The sequence below is a fragment of the Megalobrama amblycephala genome, linkage group LG7 (genome assembly GCF_018812025.1).
Source record: "Megalobrama amblycephala isolate DHTTF-2021 linkage group LG7, ASM1881202v1, whole genome shotgun sequence".
Taxonomy (NCBI): domain Eukaryota; kingdom Metazoa; phylum Chordata; class Actinopteri; order Cypriniformes; family Xenocyprididae; genus Megalobrama; species Megalobrama amblycephala.
This window is the reverse complement of record NC_063050.1, coordinates 45210284-45232101: the sequence shown is the minus strand read 5'-3', so window position 1 is coordinate 45232101 and position 21818 is coordinate 45210284. Positions and strand designations below refer to the sequence as shown.

Here is a 21818-nt window from a genome sequence, read left to right as displayed (position 1 = left end):
AAATCTCAGTTTTGACACAGCTCTTAAAATAATCATACATGGTTTTTTGTGTTTGTTTGTGTTTCAGAGGGGCCGGGAGAGCTGACTTTAAAGGCTGGAGATGTGGTGTCTAATGTAGAACAGCTGGACAGCGAGTGGTACATGGGAACATGCAGAAACATGTCTGGATTCTTCCCCATTAGCTATGTCAAGACACTGGTAAATATTGTATATGGAATTTTAGTACAGTAGATGATGTCCCGTGACTTATTTTAAAGCATTAGTAGAACAAATCCCATGTTGTTTTGTTATAAATAGCTATTATGTTGAGTGAACATGCTTAATAAACTTTCAAATTGAAAAGATTTTAAAAATATGAAATATATGCATCTCGCCCTTAAAATTATGAGAATTTTCTGTCCCATCCATGACTATCTAACAAATTTTCATGCAATACTAATATCATACACACAGTAATTGATATTATTGGGACCCTTTCTATAGCAAGTGTATATAGTCTGATTAAATTCTTTAGTTTGTAAAAGTTTGACTTCCTAAGACTGACTTCCAACATTTTATCAATGAAGATTAAGCACCTCCTTTAACTGACCATTTGTTGAAAAAGAAAAACTGGACCTATTGTCTATACTATTTATAGTACTGTTTGTGATAAAAGTGATTAGTATCTACCATTACCAATAATCTTGTTTTCCAGAACAATCCTAATATACCTGCGCCAGCATCCAGAAGTGAGTGGAAAACCAAACCATCTCCCGAGCCTGTCAGGTAAGTCATCCTCACAGGATTCGATTGTGAAAGCCCAATCACAAAATAAATGAACCAATGTCATTTAAAATTGGATCTTTTGCCATGTTAGATTGACATACATAAGCAGGCAATTAATCTGATTACCTTCAAAACACTCCAGTCATATTATATGTCCCTGTGTTTTCCTCAGAGGCCCAAGGTGTGTTGCAAGGTTTGACTTTGACGGAGAGCAGAGCGATGAGCTGTCATTTTCGGAAGGTGATGTGATTCTGCTCAAAGAATATGTGGAAGAGGAGTGGGCCCGTGGGGAAGTGAATGGCCATGTTGGCATTTTCCCTCTCAACTATGTGGAAGTGCTTGAGGATCTCCCTCCAGCCACAGTGCAGAAACCTGCTCCAAATAAGTTTGCGCTGCCTGGTAAGAGCCCAAAACAATATATCCATAAATTATACATATTTCATTTATTGTCTAAACATTTTGATCCAGATACTGCTGAGCGTTCATTGCTCATATATACTAATACATTTTTAAACAACTTTGTCAACAACTACTTCTATTCTGCATTTGCAGAAAAACACTGAGGTTATAAAAATCATTGGATAAACAAGCTTTGTAAACTGAAGAAACATATACACAAAACACACCTTTCACACTCTCTCTTAAAGATGTCCAGCAGCAGACACATGCATCACTGGAGACTTGTGTCGTTTTCCTCAAATGTCATGAACAATTCCACCACGGTGCCATTTTCAACACATCTCACATTATGTGTTGTGTTTAATAGCATTCTGTAATGGAAATGACATTATAAACAATTTTTGAATAAAATGCCCAATGTTTTTAAGGCTAGTTGGCATTCATAGTTAGCATTTTATGCATCATTAAAATGTCACACCATTACATCATTTGGCAAAATTACAGCTTGAGAAGAAATGACACACTATAAAAAATACTATTCACATGTAATATTCATCTCAAGAATGCTCTACTGACACTGGTTAGCATGTAAAGTGACTTTTGAAAGCGCTTAGTAATGGCAATATTGTTGAAATTATGTCAGCAATAAAAACATTGTGGGACAGTTATGAGTTGTATGAACATTTAAATGAATCATTTTAAATAAATATTGAAAGGACTTTTATATTTTAAAACTAAAGGAATGTGACAAGGGAAAAATGACAAAATTGAGTCATTTGAGAAGTAATAGAAGTGATATGCAATGTACATGGAAAAAAATGAACCCCAAATTATGCAATTCTGAAATGCCCTGAAACAAGAATTTTCAATTTGCCTCTCCAGTTTCATTAAACATGCAGCACATTAAGTTTGCCCTAGAACTTCCATAATTCCAGCCATTTGTAGATTGCTAATCTTCATATAACACCAACAGTAAGTGGTGGATCAGTATCAGCATCAGTGTCTCTATGACTCGTGGGCCGCTCTCCCTATGGTGGGAATGTGAAGAATTCACCCTTCTGTTTGTGTTTCATTAAGGCCCGTATGAGACTGTGACCTCTATATCATTCACAGCCTCTTGAGGACAGCTGCTCCTCTTCTCTCTGGCTCATGGTGGAAATTTGCAGACATTAACTGTAAAATAAAGTCAAATTCATTCATAAACTGCATTTGAGTGCAAGCTCTTCAAGGAATCAGTCGAGTTCACAAAATGAATTCAAATAATTGGCTGAATTGGGCTAGAATATATATATATAACTTAAGGACTTCAACAACAATCTTTAACGTTTAGTTTTTTTTAATTTAAATTTAAAGCTGCACAGCATTTTGTAATGGATTGTAATATTCTTGCGTTGTTTGGTTACATAGTAATTGTCTGTTCTGGGCTACAGATCTAATATATTGTGTTTTATTTCTCAGGAAAGACTGGTCCGCCTAAAACACAAACGTCTTACAACGCCAGTGAGGTATAGTTTCCCCACTTATCACATTCTCTCTTTTCTGGAGTAATGAAGTTGGCATGAAATGAAAATATTATGAACAATTCATCAATGCTTGTTTCGTTTTTAAAATGCTTTTTGACCCTATAATTTTTAATCAAAATGTTATGCAACCCCACCTCCTTGCACTTTTGAGTGCATCTAAAAATGCAGTCAACAACTATTGCATGGAACCAGGTCCCCATCCTACACTCCCCCCCCCCCCCCCCCCCCCAATGTTACTCACTGCAAAAACTGATTTTCTTACTCAGTATTTTGTCTTGTTTTTAAATACTTAAATCTAGATACATTTACTTGAGAAGCAAATTTACATAAGATATAAAGTCTTGTTTTCTATAAATGCTTAAAATTATATTTTAAGCATTGTATATGATCAGAAAAAGTAATCTTAATTCAAAGGTAAAACTGATTATTTTTCTCACCTCAGTATAAACTTAATTTTGATAAAGTTTTAAGTACAAGACTTCAGAACAAGTCATTTTGCTTCTCAAGTAAATGTATCTTAATTCAAGAATGTTTAGACATTTGTTCTGGAAAACAAGTCAAAAATACTGAGAAAGAAAATCATTTCTTGCAGTGATCGATATGGAAGAAAATACTTGTCATTACTTCCATTCCATTGCCACTTTAAAGGGACAGTTCAGCCAAAAATTCTGTCATATGACATTCTAAACGTGTACAACTTACTCTATTTTGTGGAACACAAAAGGAAAAAACTAACAAAATGTCGATTCTGTTCTTCTGTGAATGGTGAACAAAAATTGCAAATAAAAGTGACTGGTTTATTTTTGGTTGTACTATCTTTTAAACAAATACTTCTATATCCAACATTCACTTCACATTTCGTCATGATATGAAGTAAAGGTCTTCTCCCGTCCTAAGATCTATACTCAAAACAAATCACTTCTTACCAAAAGCTGACATGCATGAATTAATTTTAAAAAGAGAAACCTGACAAGACAGACCTGAGTCCGATGGCAAATAAGAAACAGATAGATTCAAATAGATTTAAAACTATGCCCAATCTTCATATTTTATTTGTAGATTCATTCATTCATTCTCTAATCCTTCTTCATAACATTTTAGCTACAGACAGGCCAAAAGTATTGGCAGTGACATATATTTTGTGTTTCACAAAGTTTGCTGCTTCAGTATTTGTAGATTACATTTCTATGGTACACTGGAAAACAACTGATAAGCTTTTCATAATTTTTAAGGCTTTTATTGTAAAAAACATTCAATGTATGCAAAGTATCAATATTTACAGTGTTGACCCTTCTTCATAACCTCTGCCATTCATTCTGGCATGCTGAATGGGCCAAATCCTGACTGATGGCAATCTGTTCTTGCCTTATTAGTTGATCACAATTTGTGGGCTTCTGCTTGTCAGAGAAAATAACTTTACACCAGTCTTCTGCTGTCCAATCCTTGTACTTCTGCAGAATTTCAGTCTGTCCTTGATGTTTATCTTGGAGAGAAGTGGCTTCTTTGCTGTCCTTCTTGACACCAGGCCATTGTCCAAAAGTCTTCACCTCAGTGTGTATACAGATGCAAGTTCTTGATCTGGTATATGGTTCTTTCAGTTGTAAAATTCTTTGCAGCAATTTCCTTTTGATGATGGTGGAGGGAACCATTGCTAACACAAGAACATAATGATTGGAAGCACATCTTCAGTCTTTTTATACCCTTCTTCCCTCCTTTCAGTCCGCTCTTATAATCCAATCAGAATGATATGTGATTTCACCTGACTAGTATTTGTTCACACTTTCCCAGCTGATGATATGATTAATGAAATGATGTTAGCTGGTCATTTTGTGCCAGGGCCAAAAAACTGCATCTGATCACTGCACAATCTAGAAACAATGTGAATTAACACCACAACAACTGAAGCAGCAAACTTTGCAAAACACAAAATGTATGTCACTGCCAATACTTTAGGCCAAGGCTGTACATTGTTAAGCCATGTTGCCAGATAATGTAGCCTATCGCTACATGTCAAAAATGTGGGAGAATATTTTCTGTGGATTTTCACAGAGTACAAACATGATTAATTTGATTAGTTTGGCATCAACTGCATTTAAATGGTTTTCTGAAATCAATATCTAGAAAAACCTATACTTTTTAACAAGGTCCAAGATCATAGCAAATGTTTTTTTTATTAGTAATGCGACTGAGTAAACCCTTCTCCATATCATTCTTTCTACACATGCATCTTCACATTCTCTATTTCAGAGCACAGAGAACAGAGAGAAACGGGGATAATAATGTCGTCATATCGTTTAATATGTATTTGTTTCAGATAATAAAATATTGTTAAACGCACAAAACTAAAAATGGAAAGTTGGCATATTTGGAAAAGCAAATTAATTTAAAATTACCCAGGACCTAGGCTACTAATATCATTCCCATCTGGTGTCTGAGGCACTCATCAACATTTTGAACCCAAACCCGATAGGTTCTCGTACCTCGGGTTTTCAGATCGAAATGGACCATGAGGTGTTGAAGTGTTCCATCTATGAGATGTCTGATGTATCTTTTTAGGCTGAATCTAATGGTGAAGAGTGGGCTGTGGCACTGTATGACTTCACAGAGGAGACAGAGGGGGACCTGCCCTTCCAGCAGGGAGACAGGATCCTGGTTACGGCTCACATAGATGATGAATGGTGGAGCGGAAGAATGAATGGCAGAGAAGGCTTCTTCCCCAAAGCCTTTGTAGAGGTTGTTACGGGTAAGTGGACAGGAGCGGGGGGATATTTTTTTTTTTTTTCCAGAATAAGCTTTTATACACTACATAATTATTAGCTTCTTAATATTTGTACTTGTTCTCCTCTGTGCAGGTGGGAGGAAGTGGTAATAGAATGATTCATCAGAGGCAGCCTCAGAAGCATTTTTTTTTTTCTTTGTGACTTGTTTCCAGTTTATTGTGTAATTTGTCTAATGTATTTATAAATGTGAACTTATTGTTAATATCCATTGTATCCTAAAAAATATATTCATGAACTGCTATGGGCGTTACTTGTCTGATCTATACTATATTTCAGCTTACTTTTCTGTATACAGTATTAAGAGTTTTTTTATATATTGAGAATAAATAGAATATGTCATTTTTTAGACTGAAGTATTTTTAAACACTATAGAGGCAAATGTCCAGTGCCATCTTGTGTCCACACTGATTGACACATTTGTTTGGCTAATGGAGATTAGAGCAGTGGTTCTCTACCAGGGGACAAAAACAAACTTCCAAGAGGGTGCCGGATTAGTAAAAGTATTCAAAGTATCTAACTTCAAACATTGTGTTGGACAACCGAGGAAGGTTGCGAACCGTAGAGTATGTCTTCTGTCATGTGTAATTGACATTAGAAAGAGCAGATTATTCACTGTAAAGGGTTCCTAAACATTTTCCACACTCAAAGGTTCCAGACTTCTCTGTAACTTTTCCAGACCACACTTAAAATCTGATAAATGGTTTTAAAATCCAACTGTTAAACTGTGTTTGTTACATTCTGACTTTGTATGCCATTATGCTGCCAAATAATTGCCGGAAAAGTGTAGTGACAGTGGATATAAAAAGTCTACACATGCCTGTTAAAGCTTTTTGAGATGTTAAAAATGCATCCAAATAAAATGATGACAGATCTTTTTCCACCTTTAATGTAATATTGAATCCAAATGGAAAACAAATGGAAACTTAAAATTACATGGGTGCGTAAGTGTGCGCACAAGAGGATATTCCCAGGCTCCTGTTCCCCAGATTTATCAGGCAAATAATGAACATGTAAAAAAGGGTCCTCCGTGACTTACAACGGGTCATGTTGCTCAGAATTCTAAGGAACTAATCACGTACAAAGTAATTATAATCCTCTGGTCATTATTTAAGTGATGCCGATCAACCCTAAATAAATCAGCTGTTTCTATTGGATTTTTTTTAGCATATTCTTGGTAACATCTTATTGTTGATTGCTATGCAAATTTGTGACAGGTTTTCCATTTATTGTGACATGGAATAGTGTGTCCCGGACATTTAATAAATACATCACTGTAAAAAATAATAAAATAAAAATGAATCATTGTCTGGCCAACTGAGATTTTGCTATGGAGAAAAATGGGTAGGATCAGGATTTTTCATTAGTATTACAGCACACCATTAGTTCAGGGGTTTTCAAACCTGTCCTGCAGCACCCTCAGCACTGCACATCTTGTATGTCTGACACACATCTGACACACCCACTTTCAGGTCTTGCAGTCTCTACTAATAATCCAATGAGTTGAATCAGGTGTATTAGATGAGGGAGACATAAAAATGTGCAGTGCTGGGGGTGCTCCAGGACAGGTTTGAAAACCCCTGCATTAGTGTACTGTACATTAGCACCATTTGTTGTTTGCTTTTGGGATCTGGTAGAGCATTTAAACTTTGCACCCGGGAACGGTGCCATGTGTGGTATCTGTCAAGAGTTAGTAAACAGCAATAAAGCACACGAGACAGGAGTAGCGAACTTCATTCATCTTGCTTTCTCATCACTTCCTTTGTCCTACATTACGTCATTACATCACTTCAAAATACTAGTCTACAATACAGTTCTTCTCATGAGCACAACACCATGCAACGTCAAACTTAAAGGGGTAGTTCACCCAAAAATAAAAATTCTGGCAGCATTTACTCACCCTCGTGTCATTCCAAAACCAAGACTTTCATTCATTTTTGGAACACAAATTAAGATATTTTTAATGAAACCTGAGAGTCCCTTCATTTAAAGTCTGTTCACCCAAAACCTTTAAGCTTCAAAACTTTCAGAAAGAAAACATAAAAGTATTCATTGTGACTGCATTGGTTTAATCACAGTTTTATGAAGCAAAAAAAAAAAAAAAAAAAAAAAAAAGACTTTATTGCAAGTGGTGCTCAAATGTGTTGAGCTTGACCTAGTCAATCACAAAATCCTTCCAGTGCAAGTCCCACAATGCACTGTAAAGACCAGGGAGCATCGATGATCACCATGTCCCTTTAGCTGAAATACACATCATGGCACATGAAATGACAGGTAGCCTATAGTGATAGTGAACATAATGTAGGCTAGTTTATATTTCAGCTGATATGTTGAAGGGATATTATCATAATGTATTTTAAATAGCATTACAAAAAAAGAAAAATATCAGTTTTGCTGTTGTTCATAAACATCAGTAGTGATGTTGTACAAAGATGTTGTCATGTTGACGGAAACAGAGTCATCAGTGTCCCAATGTGTAGTGAGTCAGGGCCCTTACCACTGCCCAAATTTGTGTACACAATATACTGATTCATGAGCTAAGGAGCTGATTGAGACACACACACACACACACACTGCACTCTCTGCATGACAAAATAAGCAGGAGCAAGTAAGGAAAAACACTGCAGCCAGCTGAGACTATGGTCCAGCAGGCTGGAGAAAGTATTAAGTGACACACTGAGGAGACACATGACCCCACGGGGGATGGCACAAACTGATTGTATCGTACACACCTGCAGATGTACAGAAGTAAGCTGGAACATGCACTTGATGATGTACTATACGGATCTGCCAAACATGCTTCTCTGTTACCATTATCATCTTCATTTACACACACATTTTCCTGCTGAAAGAGGCCACTGTAATTAGGGAACACCATTACCATAAAGGGGTGCACATGGTCTGCAACAACCTTTAGCTACCTTCTTCATGGTCCAAGTCTGATGCCCACATGCCCACATGCCCAGTAGGCACTTTTATTGGCAACATTAAGGTATTCAGTTGGAGTTACAATAGCTGTTCTGTGCGATCAGACCAGATGGGCTAGCCTTCGCTCACCACATCCATCAATGAGCCTTGGTGGCCATAACCCCCTGACGACAGTTCACCGGTTGTCCTTTCATTGCATCACTTTTGGAAGGTACTGAGAACACCCCACAAGACTTGACATTTTGGATATACTTTGACTTAGTCATCTAACCATCACCATTTAGCTCTTGTCAAAGTCAGTCAGATCTATTTGCTTGCCCATTTTTCCTGCTTCCAACACATGAAATTCAAGAACTGATATATCCCACTCCCTGACAGGTACCATGGTATAATCAATTCACTTCACCTGTCAGTGGTATTAATGTTGTGACTGATCAGAATATATACATTCACTGGCTACTTTATTAGGTACACCTTGCTAGTACCGGGTTGGACCTTCTTTTGCCTTCAGAACTGCCTTAATTCTTTGTGGCATAGATTCAACAAGGTGCTCTAAACATTTCTCAGATTTTGCTCCATATTGACATGACAGCATCACGCAGTTGCTGCAGATTTAGCGGCTGCACATCCATGATGCGAATCTCATGTTCCACCACATCCCAAAGGTGCTCTTTTGGATTGAGGTCTGGTGACTGTGGAAGCCATTTGAATGTCGTGAACTTGTCACGTTCAAGAAACCAGTTTGAGATGATCTGAGCTTTGTGACATGGTACATTATACTGCTGGAAATAGCCATCAGAAGATACTGGGGTCATAAAGGGATAAAGACACGGTCAGCAACAATACTCAAGGTAGCCTGTGGCATTTAAATGATATTCAGTTGGTACTAAGTGGCCCAAAGAGTGCCAAGAAAATACCCCCCACACCATTACACCAGCAGCCTGAACCATCCATACACGGTAGGATGAATCAATGCTTTGATCTTGTTTATGTCAAATTCTGACTCTACCATCTGAATGTCGCAGCAGAAATTGACACTCATCAGACCACGCAACGTTTTTTTTTCCAATCTTCTGTTGTCCAGTTTTGGTTTTTATTGGTTGTGCATCTACTGATAAATCTACTATCTTATCTGTGTCTAGATATAGACCTCTCTCCTTAGGTATTTTTAACAGCAAGACGGCAAATCTGGGGAAAAATTAATACAGCAATCCATAAATCTGTACTTGGCTATCTCAACAGGTTTGACTTTGACTAGCACTGTTAAGACATTTGAGGCAGACCAAATTTTTTTGTCATCCTAACAAACAGAGCGGTGTAATAGTGCAGCAGAGCAGGTGTCCATGGTGGCTACAGCCCTGGTTAAATCAAACTGATAGCATGCGTTTACTGACAGATTGGCTTGAAATGGTCATCATGGTTTGACTTTGCATGATCGCTAAACAGCAAAGTAGGCCTACATTTAGATTTAAATGACTACATATTTCCGTTGCTGGATTGAATCAAAATTGAACTGAATTGAGCTAAATTGACACTATTGCCTTCTGTAGAGCTGATAATATGTGAATATATATATTTAACTCAGTTTCATAACTGACAAATATTGACTTTAACTCAACTGACTTGAGCTGAAAAAAATTACGATGTTCTGTATAGCAGCTTTACAGGTAAAACTGATTTGGTTTCAAAATTGATGAATTCTGAAACATTTTTAGTGAAACTTATGACAATATCTGTATTGTGCAATACAAGTGTGACTGGACCTTTCCCCCCATACTTAACCACACCTGGAAATTACTCGTATCAAATTCCATATGAAGGAACCCTTAAAGTTAATGTTAAAGGCACATAGCTGAAAATTTAGCAAAACCTAAAGTTAAGCTATTGTGAAAAATCATGTCTAATTTGAAAGTGAAAACTTTACACCAATACTCCCAGTTCCACCAAATGTGGCACCACTGTCACAATTCTAGCATGTGTCCAAATAGATTGCCATATTTCTGACTGGAGAAATAAAAAGCATAACCATGATGTTCAGCAGGTTTGATGTAATATCTACAGAAAAAATGATAACAGTACACAAAGACTCAAATTTACATGTTTATTGACACCAGCTGTTTGTCTTAGGAGTTTTAGACAGACTCCTGGATGGGGGGCTCATATCCATCAGCTCTCTCCACCTTGGCCCCAGTGTCACCCTCTGCTGGTTTAGCAGCAGTACTGCTGGTTCCACCCTCACCGTGCAGCTCCATCAGCTTACCAACTGTATGATTAAAAAAATAAATAAATTCATTAACCCATTCATACTACTTTCAGATGGATATTTATTTCCCCTCTACTTCTACACCACCTACAAAAAATAATTCGTTCAAAGGTTGGAAGATTTATTAAATGGCTTGGAGGAAAAAAAAGAAAAAGAAAAAAAAAAGGTATCACTATATGCTAAATTAATTTGGTCAGTTTAGGAAGGGAAGTGCAAAGTAATTAGAACAAAAATTAAAAACACATTGAACCCTGACCATGAAATAGTGCTACAACATCTGCCACAAACAACATTTAGTTGTCAGTCATGAGCATAAAAAAAAAAAAAAAAAAAAAAAAATCATAAAGGATCATACATTACTTCACTTACGCTCAAACTTGGGCTTTTTCAGCATTTTAACCTTCCTGACGTAAACATCATGTAGAGGGTAGATGGATTGGCAGGCCTTTTCAATGTCCTTGCCTACACTGTCAGGAATCCTATACAACAATAGAAGAGAGAACACCATTTATTACACACAGCTGCATAACAGTTAGAGATCACAACAGCCAACAAAGTTCCCAGGTTTAAACCCAGGTAAAGAGTTATAAGAGAGTTACTCCATCCTCTCCATCTCCACCTCAGCACTCAAAAGTTATATTATATTCATAAAAAGTTCCATTGTATAAAGTGTCTTCAAAAATCACAACTAAAAAATGAACTGAAATCATGTGACAGCATAATTTCTACAACAATCAATCAAGTATTTTGATCAGAGTAAATCTTAGCCCATTTAAATTAATACAGGAGTACCAAAGCCCATTCCTAAAGGGCCATCCTGCAGAGTTTTTCAAATACAACTGCCGAAAATCTTCCAGCAATCCTAAAGACCTTAACTAACTTGTTCATTAGTGTTAAATAAGGGCGGCAGTTGAACCATGCAGGAAAATGTACCTCCAGGAGCAGGGCCTGACTCCTCTATCCAACACAAAATTGCTATGCCATAGATGAGGGGGAAACTTTATACGTACAGTTTGTTGACCACCTCCTTAAGGTCATTGGTCTGGACCTCACGGGTCATGATTTCCATCATCTTCTTGCGGATCTGACGGACCTGCTGGTGCTGAGCGTAGGAGGTCTTTCTGATCTGGTTGGTGCGCTTCTTGGTGAAGCCCACGCAGAACAGGCGGAGAAGATAGCCGTCGGTGGTCTTCACATCGACATGGGCCTCAATCATTGTCTAACAGGAGAGAACAATCCATTAGAATTTTAAAATGGCTGCACAAAAAAGAAAGTCAAAAATAACTACAGTACACAGAACTTTTTCCAATTAGACAAATTATTACTTGAGCCCAAAAGTTTAAGATGTAAAGGACACTAAAACAGTACTAAAGGGGTGGTTCACACTAGACTTGAGCACGCAAAATATCTTCAGACACTGCAATGGTTGAGATATGACGTCACGCTCTGCAATGTCTTTTTAACATATCTACTCCACTTTTCTTCAATGCTGCAAACTTGCAACTTTAAAGTTTGGTTTCTTTTAACACAGATAAGATGCCACACTGAGATGTATCAAGCTTCCACTGGCCACACGCCTTCCCGTGATACAAATTTGCAGTTGACCAAACTTGAACTTTGGAAGTGGACCACAGCAAAATTGGACACTTCTTCACATAAGTTTGCATTTAATATTTTTAGCATTTGCATGCATATGAATGGAACTGTATGAAATGAAGAACGTAGTGCCTTAGCAATGAAGCTTTTCTGTGTGGCAAGTATACCCTGCAACCTAAAGCATACAACGAAAGACCATGAATAACTAGTACGCATGTATAACTAAAGACCATGTATACCTGCCACTTCTTGACCATGGAGCACATCTTGTCACGGGTGAGGTCCATGCCATGGAAGTTGGTGAGGCAGTTCTTGCCCTGCACATCTTCTGTGACCAGCTTGAACTTGCGGAAAGCAACCTCATCGTTCTGCAGATCAGCCAGACTGACCTCGAACACACGTCCCTTCAGACCATCAGAGGCAATTTCTAAATTACAGAGACATGGTGTTAAATTTGCTGCGGTTTGTAATGCTATGATGAACATGGATTTCATGGGAATGTCAGGTGATCTCACAACAGTAATCATTGTTTTTCATCTGGGGCCGAAACTACTGTCATCATGTATTCCCACTGTAATATGGCACAAATATTGATTCGTATCAAACAATTGGGATGCATGCCATTTATTGTACAGCAGGATCTACCCTTTCCCAGTAAGATTAACAACTCATGCTAGAATCTGTGTGGAAACACAGACATCATGGATGTCATGGATGTAAAAGCACTTACTGGTTCCCTGAGTCCTGGTGACCAAGGTCTTGCCCAGGTTGCGGATGTTGAACATGGCTGGTGCCTTGACATCATACCAATCTTTCTTGGAGAATGGATCGACACTGCAAGAGAAAACACGCGTGTAAATAGGTACATGCTCATTTTATAGTGCAAACGCTAACATCGTCTTATATTTACTTTGTATGTGGTATCTAGAATATATTTAATCTCTAAATTGACTTTAAACATCCAACACATGGCTGTCTCACACTGCAAGTCTTAAGTCAGTAAAGTGTGCTAGAAAACTAGCTAGCGCTATCGATGACTTTTCATGTTAGCGTTATCAGTTTATCGTGCTTATTTTTGCTGAAAATGAACAGTTTATGGAGTTTGTAGGACTACGACATCAGAAAACAGTATTAGCACCTACCAAGCTCTGACCTAAAGTTATCAGAGCATACATAACACAGCACAGGCCACCAATAAGCCAGTCAGACTAGCAGGACCGCTTCATACAATCCTCTCTACATCGATCACATCCTTTATCCTCAAACACCGAAAATCCTCCAGAATAGTTTATAACAGTGTAACAACAGAGTCGAGAGATTCATTTGTGACTTACATCTTCTTTTTGGCACCTTTTTTGCCACCTTTGGTCAGCCTCTTATTCTTGCCGACTGCCATGTTGAACACAGGGAGTGAAAGAGGAGGAAATAAGGAAATACCGCGAGAATTAAAGCGACAGCGAGAATAGACATATCTCGCGCGATTTCGCTGGCCTCCTCGCTGTAAAGCACACGTGCGCTATCTAGTGTTTGGGCGCACAATTCATGTGTCCACATCCAATCAAAATACTTCTGCTTCACATTTTCCTCTTTAATAATTCATCGTCTTCCAAACTATTATATATGCAGAATTTGAAAACCTCTTATTAATAATGAGCGAAAAAGGAAGTTTAGTCACATATAGTGTCCTACAATGTGAATTACGTCTTTTATAGTTACCGTGTCTTAAGTCTAAACACACTTTTACAAGCAAAATAATGTCAAACTAAAGGGCCAAATTGTAGCGGTTAATATTCAGAGGGGGCTGAGGGAAAATGATGACACCAATCCCCTAATGGCAACAGGAACATTCCACTCTATTAAGTTTATAATAAAATGTAGCCTGTTGATTAATTAATTCATGGAAGATTCATACAGAGGCCCTTTAGGTAGGATCTGTTCAGTTGTATATTTCTCTCTTAATCATACACCGGAATAAACACTGAAATTACTAAAAAACTCTGAATACCAATTAATTAAATAAATACTAAAATGGCTCATTACTAATGTCTCATTATATAATGTCTTATTATTCCCATAATTAAATAATAATTATAATTATTACATTCCATATTGTTTCCAAATGCAGAACTGCTTAGATGAATCCCATTATTATTTCAAAACATTATCTTTCACACTGTTCTTTAGAAGCCAAGAACAAAAGCACACACTTCACTCACTCACAATAGCTGCATAATTAAAACTGACATTTTGCATCGGCATAGGGTTTCATATCTGCCTGTCTTCAAGCTACCACAAACACTATGGACTTTCCTGTTAACCACTTTGGTAAGAAAACATTTAGAAGAAAAATGGTAATAATAGGAACACTAAACATAAGCATTTCATAATTTCTGCAATGGATGCTTCATGTATGTGTCTGTGTGGCGGTCTTCAGGATGTCAGTATAAAGTTCAGTGACTGCAAGACAAATTGTTCTTTGTTGCCTTAGTCTAGACCTTTAATTCTGTGGCCCTGAGGGACTGTATATACAGTAAACAAAGTCAATGTGCTGCTGACTCCTTGGCAACGACTCAAAGGGCTATGAAACCACACTTTGAATATAATGAGACAGTGAGCACATTTATTCTTAAAGCTATCTAAGAAATTCATTAATATTCAAGACCTCTGTATAGGCTAATGGTCTGTCAGAGTACAGTAAATATTAAAGTTTACATGCAACACAATAATGATGCTATGTGCTTTGTTAACCCTTTGTAAGTGGAAATTTGAAGAGTTGTTCACATTAAATCTAAACTACCATGAGTTTATCACAAATCTGAGCTCAGATGTAAATACAATGGGAGAAAAAAACAAATGATTCTTTAACGTTGCAGTGAAATGGAAGAAGTAACAGATCTTTTCTTCTGTATTGTGACGTACATCTGAATGTAACATTAGCAAAAAAAAAAAAAGTGTGTTAGTTCTATTTATCGATTGTTGATTGGATTTTGAGATGTGGACGTTACACAACTGAATGTGAGCTTGCAGTAGGTTGTGGAGGGATGTGGTTTAAGCAGACTATACATGGATGAATCGTTCACAATACGATCTATAACATGCATTAGGAATTTAGATGAAAGTGAATAGAGGGTGAATTTTCATTTTATGCTGACTTTAAAGGATAATACACCCAATTCTGTCATCGTTTACTCACCTTCATGTCGTTACAAACCTGTATGCATTTCTTTCTTCTGAAGAACAGAAGATCAACAGAAGATATTTTGAAGAATACTGAGGCCCAAACAACACCACTGGCATTTATTTTATGGACAAAAAACAAGACAAAATACTGAGACTTTTTTTTTTTTTTAAATATAGGCAGAAAAAAGAAAGTCATATGGTGAATGGTGAGGGTGAATAAATGATGACAGAATTTTCATTTTAATCTGTTTAATCCAATTTTTTTTCCCAGACATGAAAATATGCATATTATGTGCCATTAGTAACCCTTTGAAATAATCAATAATTATTTTTTAAAATTTTTATGGAAAAGTGTGACTGGTGGGATAATGTGTATACTGAAAATTCTTAGCCTATATCAGCCCAGTTATTAACACATTTTAAAATCTGTTTCATCACATTTTAGGTTTACTATTATACATAAAAATCCTTATACAACACTTATAGGAAAAAAAAAATACAACCATCAACGAAATTCAAAAATGTTACTTTATTGTAACATATATATGATCCAACATACTGGTGACAGTCTTTGTGGGAGGTAACCTTTTTGCTTACCTTTTTTTTTCTCGCTGTCTCTTTCAGTATAATAATATTGTTGTATTAGTGCAATATTCACTGTAACTTTGTCAATGTAACATTTTAGTGTAGCCTTCCCTATCAACTGCAACCGGATAGTTCATTCACTGTATTTTCCCACCGGTCACTATTGTTGCCATCAACATGTTTACTCATTCTATGACCACACTCAACAAAACTGAATAATTGTGAATTCATATATTAATACTAGACACCTTAAATAATGTGCACCAAAAATCTTTGTCATTTCTTTATGTTAACATACTTTACTAACCTTTTGTTTTGGAGCTTTGATGCATCCATCATACTGATGGTGCAAACAAGAATTAAACTGCTCTGGTCATGTGACAGTTTGCTGTAACCATGTGAAACTGGACATGTTTAATTGAGACCCTTTATTCTTTCAATATTTGCCAGAAATGCAGTAATAGCAGTCAGTAAGATTCTTAGAACTTCATAAACGAATTCACTGTCTTTATGGTCACTATTGTGACCGGTGGGATTAAGTAGCAAAAAAGAATGTGTTCAGACCGCAATGCATCTATGATTACTCTATATCTAAATCTCTGCACAGCTGCAGGTTCTCTGCTTTTCCTGTTGTCATTCTTGACATGTTCTTCATCCACTTCTTCTACATGCTTAGTTCAACAAGAAGTTGCATCTTTGAATTTATTTTTGTTTAGCACACAAGTGAAGTGCAGAAAACATTATATTGTGGATGTATGCTTTTGAATATTACTAAATCAAATCTTGGTGCAAACCACGTGTGAATATGCTAGCCTTTTATTATTCTGTCCTGCAGATGTCTCCATGTCATTCTCGCAGCAGATCACTATCGTGAACCACCACCACCACCACAACAGAATGTCCATGACTCGAGATCTTCAGTATAAAGTGTCACTTCTGTCCTTATAGGTTCCTTGTACCTGACACACCTGAGCACCCCCTTCTCGGCTCTCTGGGCGCACTGCGCATGCGCAGCTCTCTCTCACGCAGCTCCACTGTCATGGCGGAGACGGAGCGGAGTAGGAGCTGATTCAGGAAGAGATGGCGCTGTAAAGTGGGTTACCGCTGAAACTTCACTCCAACAGTTCCCACAGGGACCAAGAGGATTGTCTTCTCTTTGGAGGGCCCACTGAGAGCCAATGTCGGACGTTCCTTGCCTTATATTTTGTAGTTTTTTGCGTCTTGTTCTTATCGGTGCGTCTACCTGCGCGGAATCTCTCATCACCGCTGTTTCCTGTTTGACAAACACTCGCAAACACTTAAATTGCATTATTGTTTAACTGGCTTTCCTTTATTAGGCCGGCAGAGATTGACAAGCATTGGTTTTCTTATCTGGGCTCACCACAACGCGCTTTCGTCATTCTTTTGTCAAGTTTAATGCTGTTCTCCCTCTCTATAGTAGAATAATTCCTGTCAGTCAGGTGTAGTGACATCAACCGACACTTCCCGCCGAGAGCGCGAGAAACTAAAGGATAAACTGGCTGTGAATGGAGACCAAGACCTGTTCTTCACAGCTGTCAACTTAACGAGAGAGATATATTCCGTATATATTCCAATAGATTTAACTCGGTGGTAGGGTCAAACAGGTGTTTCACCTGTTCCCCTCTCACCTGACTCCGTCATGGCGAGCGCAGGTGACAGCGCTGTCGGGATCCCCATCAGAGGAATCCGCATGAAGTTCGCCGTGCTGGCAGGGCTCCTGGAGGCTGGTGAAGTCTCCAATCGGGACATCGTGGAGACGATCTTCAATCTGGTAAGCTGATTAAAGCCTTTAAATAGAGATCTAAAGACACCGTAGCTGGACAAGACCAAATGTTTATGACTCTGACGAAGCTTTTAGGTTGCAGTTATACGACAGAAAGTGGAGTGGTGTGGCTTAATGGTTAAAAAGCTGCTGCTTGGCTTGAATCCCAGTATGGCTGATGTATGTGGTGTCCCCATTGTGTCCTTGATTAAGACACTAACGTCAGGTTGCTCTAAAGAGACTGAACCTGTAATAAGTGACATGTACTGTAAGTCAACGTGGATAGAAGCACCTACCATATGGATAGATTGAATGTGAAGCGAGGTTTGGAGAGACTGTACACTCTCTTTAAACTCTGTAAAGACACATATTTGATACATGACATCTAAGGCATCTAAATGATCATTATGATCAACACTTTGCTGAAAAAATCTCTTTTACACAATCTTCTGCCCTCTTGTTTACAGTTTATACTTTTCTAGCAAATAAAATACATAATAGAATATAATTTTATAATGCATCTTCAGGTTGTAGTACACATTTTTTGTTGTGAAACCTTTACTGGTTTTTATTAAGTAAATGTGAGAATAACTTTCATATTGTTATTAATATTTCAAGATGAACGATCACTGGACTGAAGCAACTCGTGGGCCATGACAGCCTCATGTATCGATTATGACACAAAACATAAAAAGCATGCAAACTTTTTTTAGATTTTTAAAAATATTTTTGTCTAAAGTTTCAATAAACTGTTCCATTTAAAAAAAATTCAAAATATTTTTCTGCCTATGATTTCATATGTCCGACTTTACAGTTTTTAAAGGAACAACTTAATAGGTACTTCTATCCACCTTTTAGGACTAGAGAAGGTACATAATTGTCTTTTTAATGGTACTGCCCCATAGTTTTTTTTCTTTTTTTTTTTTTTTTCTGACAGTGTGTATAGCAGAGTCAGTACTTGCAAGCAAGTGTGTGTGGAGGTATTTGTAATACTGTGGATTGAAAACATTTAATAATGGGCTCTGTGTTCTTCTGCATTATTGTCTGTGTTTCTAGGTTTGTGGTGATATTTTTAAAGGTCGGTCAACCTGTTTATGTTCACACTGCTTGTTTTAGATTGTTTCTCCCTGCTCCTGTCATTGCAGACAGTCCTTATGTGAAGCTATTATCCATTAATCCATGATGAAGGATTACAGAGTGTGAGGAACCTGGTTTGATTTTTTAGCAGTGACCTAATGTTCAATCTCCTTGAAATGATGTCAATGCTCTGTCAGCTTTAAACTTGTCTTACAGTTTAAAGTAGATTATGTATGAGAGCAGTCAGAGTTCACAGATCACTTCAACACAGCTCTATGTTGTAATAACAGCTCATTTCTGTTGACCAGCCCCAGACACGAGGAAGTCCGTTAGCGCTTTCTGGAAATCGCACACTTTTTTCCCCTCCTCCCACGTGCAAAAACGAGTTGAAAGCCCCTGTTATACATTAGCTGAGTTTCAAGAATGAGTGAGGGCCTGTATGTGACCCACATTGTAGCCGAATCTGATTGGGAGAGATTTTGTTGGCAGGTCCTGTAGTGTTGTGAAATGACACTGAAGAATGAATGAATGAGTGCAATAAGGAAGTAAGAAACGTGCTGCAACAGTGTGCTCTATTATGATGTAATGCTGCTGAGAGATGGTAGGCACACTAGACAGCATAGGTGACATGTAGCCTACATGCTCTTGCCTCTAAAATACAGGGCGTTATAATTGAATGCAGTGCATGCCCTTAAAGGGATAGTTCACCTATAGTGCAAAATGAATATTCCGTCATCATTTACTCTTACTCACCCTTAAAGGATTAGTCCACTTTTAAATACACTTTTCCTGATAAATTTACTCACCCCCATGTCATCCAAGATGTTCATGTCTTTCTTTTGTCAGTCGAAAAGAAATGAAGGTTTTGGAGGAAAACATTCCAGGATTATTCTCCTTACAGTGGATTTCAATGGCTAACAACAGGTTGAAGGTCAAAATTACAGTTTCAGTGCAGCTTCAAGGGCTTTAAACGATACCAGATGAGTAATAAGGGTCCTATCTAGCGAATCGATCGGTCATTTTCGAAAAAAATACAACCGTTTATGCTTTATAAACAAAATATCGCATTGAACGTACTTTCCGCTTCCGCATTCTTCATAACGCTTACGCTGAATGTCCTACGCCTTCCCTATTCAAGTTACGGAAAAAAACGAAACTGGAGCCGCGTTCCTTCCCTAAGTAGAATAGGGAAGGCGTAGAACATTCAGCGTAAGCGTTATGAAGAATGCGGAAGCGGAAAGTACGTTCAAGGCGATATTTTGTTTATAAAGCATAAACGGTTGTATTTTTTTTCGAAAATGGCAGATCGATTTGCTAGATAAGACCCTTATTACTCATCTGGTATCGTTTAAAGCCCTTGAAGCTGCACTGAAACTGTAATTTTGACCTTCAATCTGTTGGTAGCCATTGAAATCCACTGTAAGGAGAAAAATCCTGGAATGTTTTCCTCAAAAACCTTCATTTCTTTTCGACTGACGAAAGAAAGACATGAACATCTTGGATGACATGGGGGTGAGTAAATTTATCAGGAAAAGTGTATTTAAAAGTGGACTAATCCTTTAAGTTGTTTCAAATCTGTATGAATTTTGATATGCTTAGCAGAATGTTTGAACTGCTCTCAGTCATACGGTGAAAGTGGAAGGGGGACCAGAATTTGTCAGACATAGGGGGGCTGAGGGTGCTGAAGCACCCCCTGCCAACAGCTGTTTGACTGCATTAGAATTTTAGATGACACGACTTCAAATAAAGTTTGGTTTTTCAACATGTTTTTAATTTTCCACCTTTTTCATTAAATTACTCTAAAGTTTATTTCGTTTTTATATGTTGTTGAATCTGTTTTATGACTTTGAGAAATTAATATTTCAAAAGCCGATCTCGCACGGCGTTATTGACGCTCACTGACTAGGATGACCGCCTTGCTGGACAGTAGATGTGATTTTGTGGGACAGTGCAAGACACGTGTGAGAGAGAAATGTACTGCTGTTATGTACATATTGATGAGCCTATTTGCCATTACTTTGGATAATAATGTTTTAAATTGCCAAATAAGCTTTGTTAATTGTCACCGGCTCTGTGACTATACTCTGTCCAAAGAAAACATATGCCTAGTGGTCATTATATAAAACACAAAGGAAAAACTTGCATAAGATATTGCTTAATAAATTAACAGCTTTAACAGAAATTAGTTTTTCTGTTGGATCTGGCAAAACCCTCTCTACGAATGTGTTTGCTGGATACTTTCCACTCTAGCTAGAACATTACAGCTGTGCAAATGGATTTTTAAAGCATTTTTTAGTATTATAAAAAAATAACAGCCTACAGACATAAATGAAGTGCGGGACACTGCTTACGTCTTGCAGGACGCGGGACAAAGCTCCCCATTTTGGGACTGTCTCGCAAAAATCCTTTTGCTCACCTTGTCTGACAAAATGTCATTGAAAAACTGAATATAGAGGTCTTTATTAAAGCATTCATCAGCATTACTTCAAAAAATCTGCATCTTACCTTATATGATACTCAAATGCAGACTGCATTTGAGTATCATAAGGTAAACATACCTTATGATACTCACCATACACCATAAACATACTAATCCAAGACTTTCGAAGCCATTTGATGGCTTTGTATGAGGAACAGACTAGTGATCGACCGATGTATCTGTTTACCGATATTTTTCCCAATATTTAAGCATTTTTCCATAATCGGGTATCGGTTTTGTAATATCGGATTCGCCGATTTACGGCGCCATCTTGTGGCCGTTTTGAGATTTCCGCCATTGCAGCCCGGGCGTCTGAGGAGATCAGTCAACAACAACTCAGTGCACAGGTAAAGTATATGTTCTACTTGGTTTGCTTTAATTAATCAACTTTATTTAACATAACAGACATGCACAAATGAGATCTGAGACATAAATTCCTGATATAGTTAATTTATGCAGCTTG

At 37.6% G+C, this 21818-nt stretch overlaps 3 protein-coding genes and 1 non-coding gene across 8 annotated transcripts in view; 2 read left to right on the top strand and 2 right to left on the bottom strand.

The window, feature by feature from the left end:
- Positions 1–6338, top strand: part of sh3d19 (SH3 domain containing 19) — a 31027-nt gene extending 24689 nt beyond the window's left edge. Inside the window, exons 15-20 of the mRNA XM_048197719.1 lie at positions 68–198; positions 695–765; positions 938–1164; positions 2623–2669; positions 5244–5430; positions 5540–6338. Of these exons, the coding sequence (XP_048053676.1) occupies positions 68–198; positions 695–765; positions 938–1164; positions 2623–2669; positions 5244–5430; positions 5540–5556 (680 nt within the window). The 3' untranslated portion in view covers positions 5557–6338. The remainder of the gene's footprint in view (positions 1–67; positions 199–694; positions 766–937; positions 1165–2622; positions 2670–5243; positions 5431–5539) is intronic.
- Positions 6339–10479: 4141 nt separating this feature from the next.
- rps3a (ribosomal protein S3A) lies at positions 10480–13738 on the bottom strand. Its single transcript, XM_048197717.1, has 6 exons — positions 13586–13738; positions 12982–13085; positions 12491–12678; positions 11666–11874; positions 11025–11134; positions 10480–10655 (listed from the first exon to the last, which is right to left on the bottom strand). Exons 1-6 carry the CDS (start codon positions 13645–13647, stop codon positions 10525–10527), a joined length of 804 nt encoding a protein of 267 aa, XP_048053674.1. The 5' UTR covers positions 13648–13738; the 3' UTR covers positions 10480–10524.
- LOC125273201 lies at positions 12749–12818 on the bottom strand. The gene has a single exon (XR_007186016.1). It is a non-coding gene; the product is annotated as a small nucleolar RNA SNORD73 (small nucleolar RNA).
- Positions 13739–17040: 3302 nt separating the features above from the next.
- The window catches only part of lrba (LPS responsive beige-like anchor protein), a 270378-nt gene continuing 265600 nt past the window's right edge, over positions 17041–21818 (top strand). For all 5 annotated transcript variants that reach the window (XM_048197706.1, XM_048197710.1, XM_048197707.1 and 2 more), the window contains exon 1: positions 17041–17808. In XM_048197706.1, coding sequence (XP_048053663.1) covers positions 17677–17808 — 132 coding nt within the window. In that variant the 5' untranslated portion in view covers positions 17041–17676. The remainder of the gene's footprint in view (positions 17809–21818) is intronic.

Excerpts from the sequence above, each read along its gene's own strand:
- rps3a (XM_048197717.1), bottom strand. The coding sequence starts at position 13,647 with ATGGCAGTCGGCAAGAATAAGAGGCTGACCAAAGGTGGCAAAAAAGGT. Across the intron at positions 13,086-13,585 it reads AAAGGTGCCAAAAAGAAGAT|TGTCGATCCATTCTCCAAGA; the intron begins GTAAGTCACAAA and ends TTTCTCTTGCAG. Across the intron at positions 11,135-11,665 it reads AAGGAGGTGGTCAACAAACT|GATTCCTGACAGTGTAGGCA; the intron begins GTACGTATAAAG and ends ATTGTTGTATAG.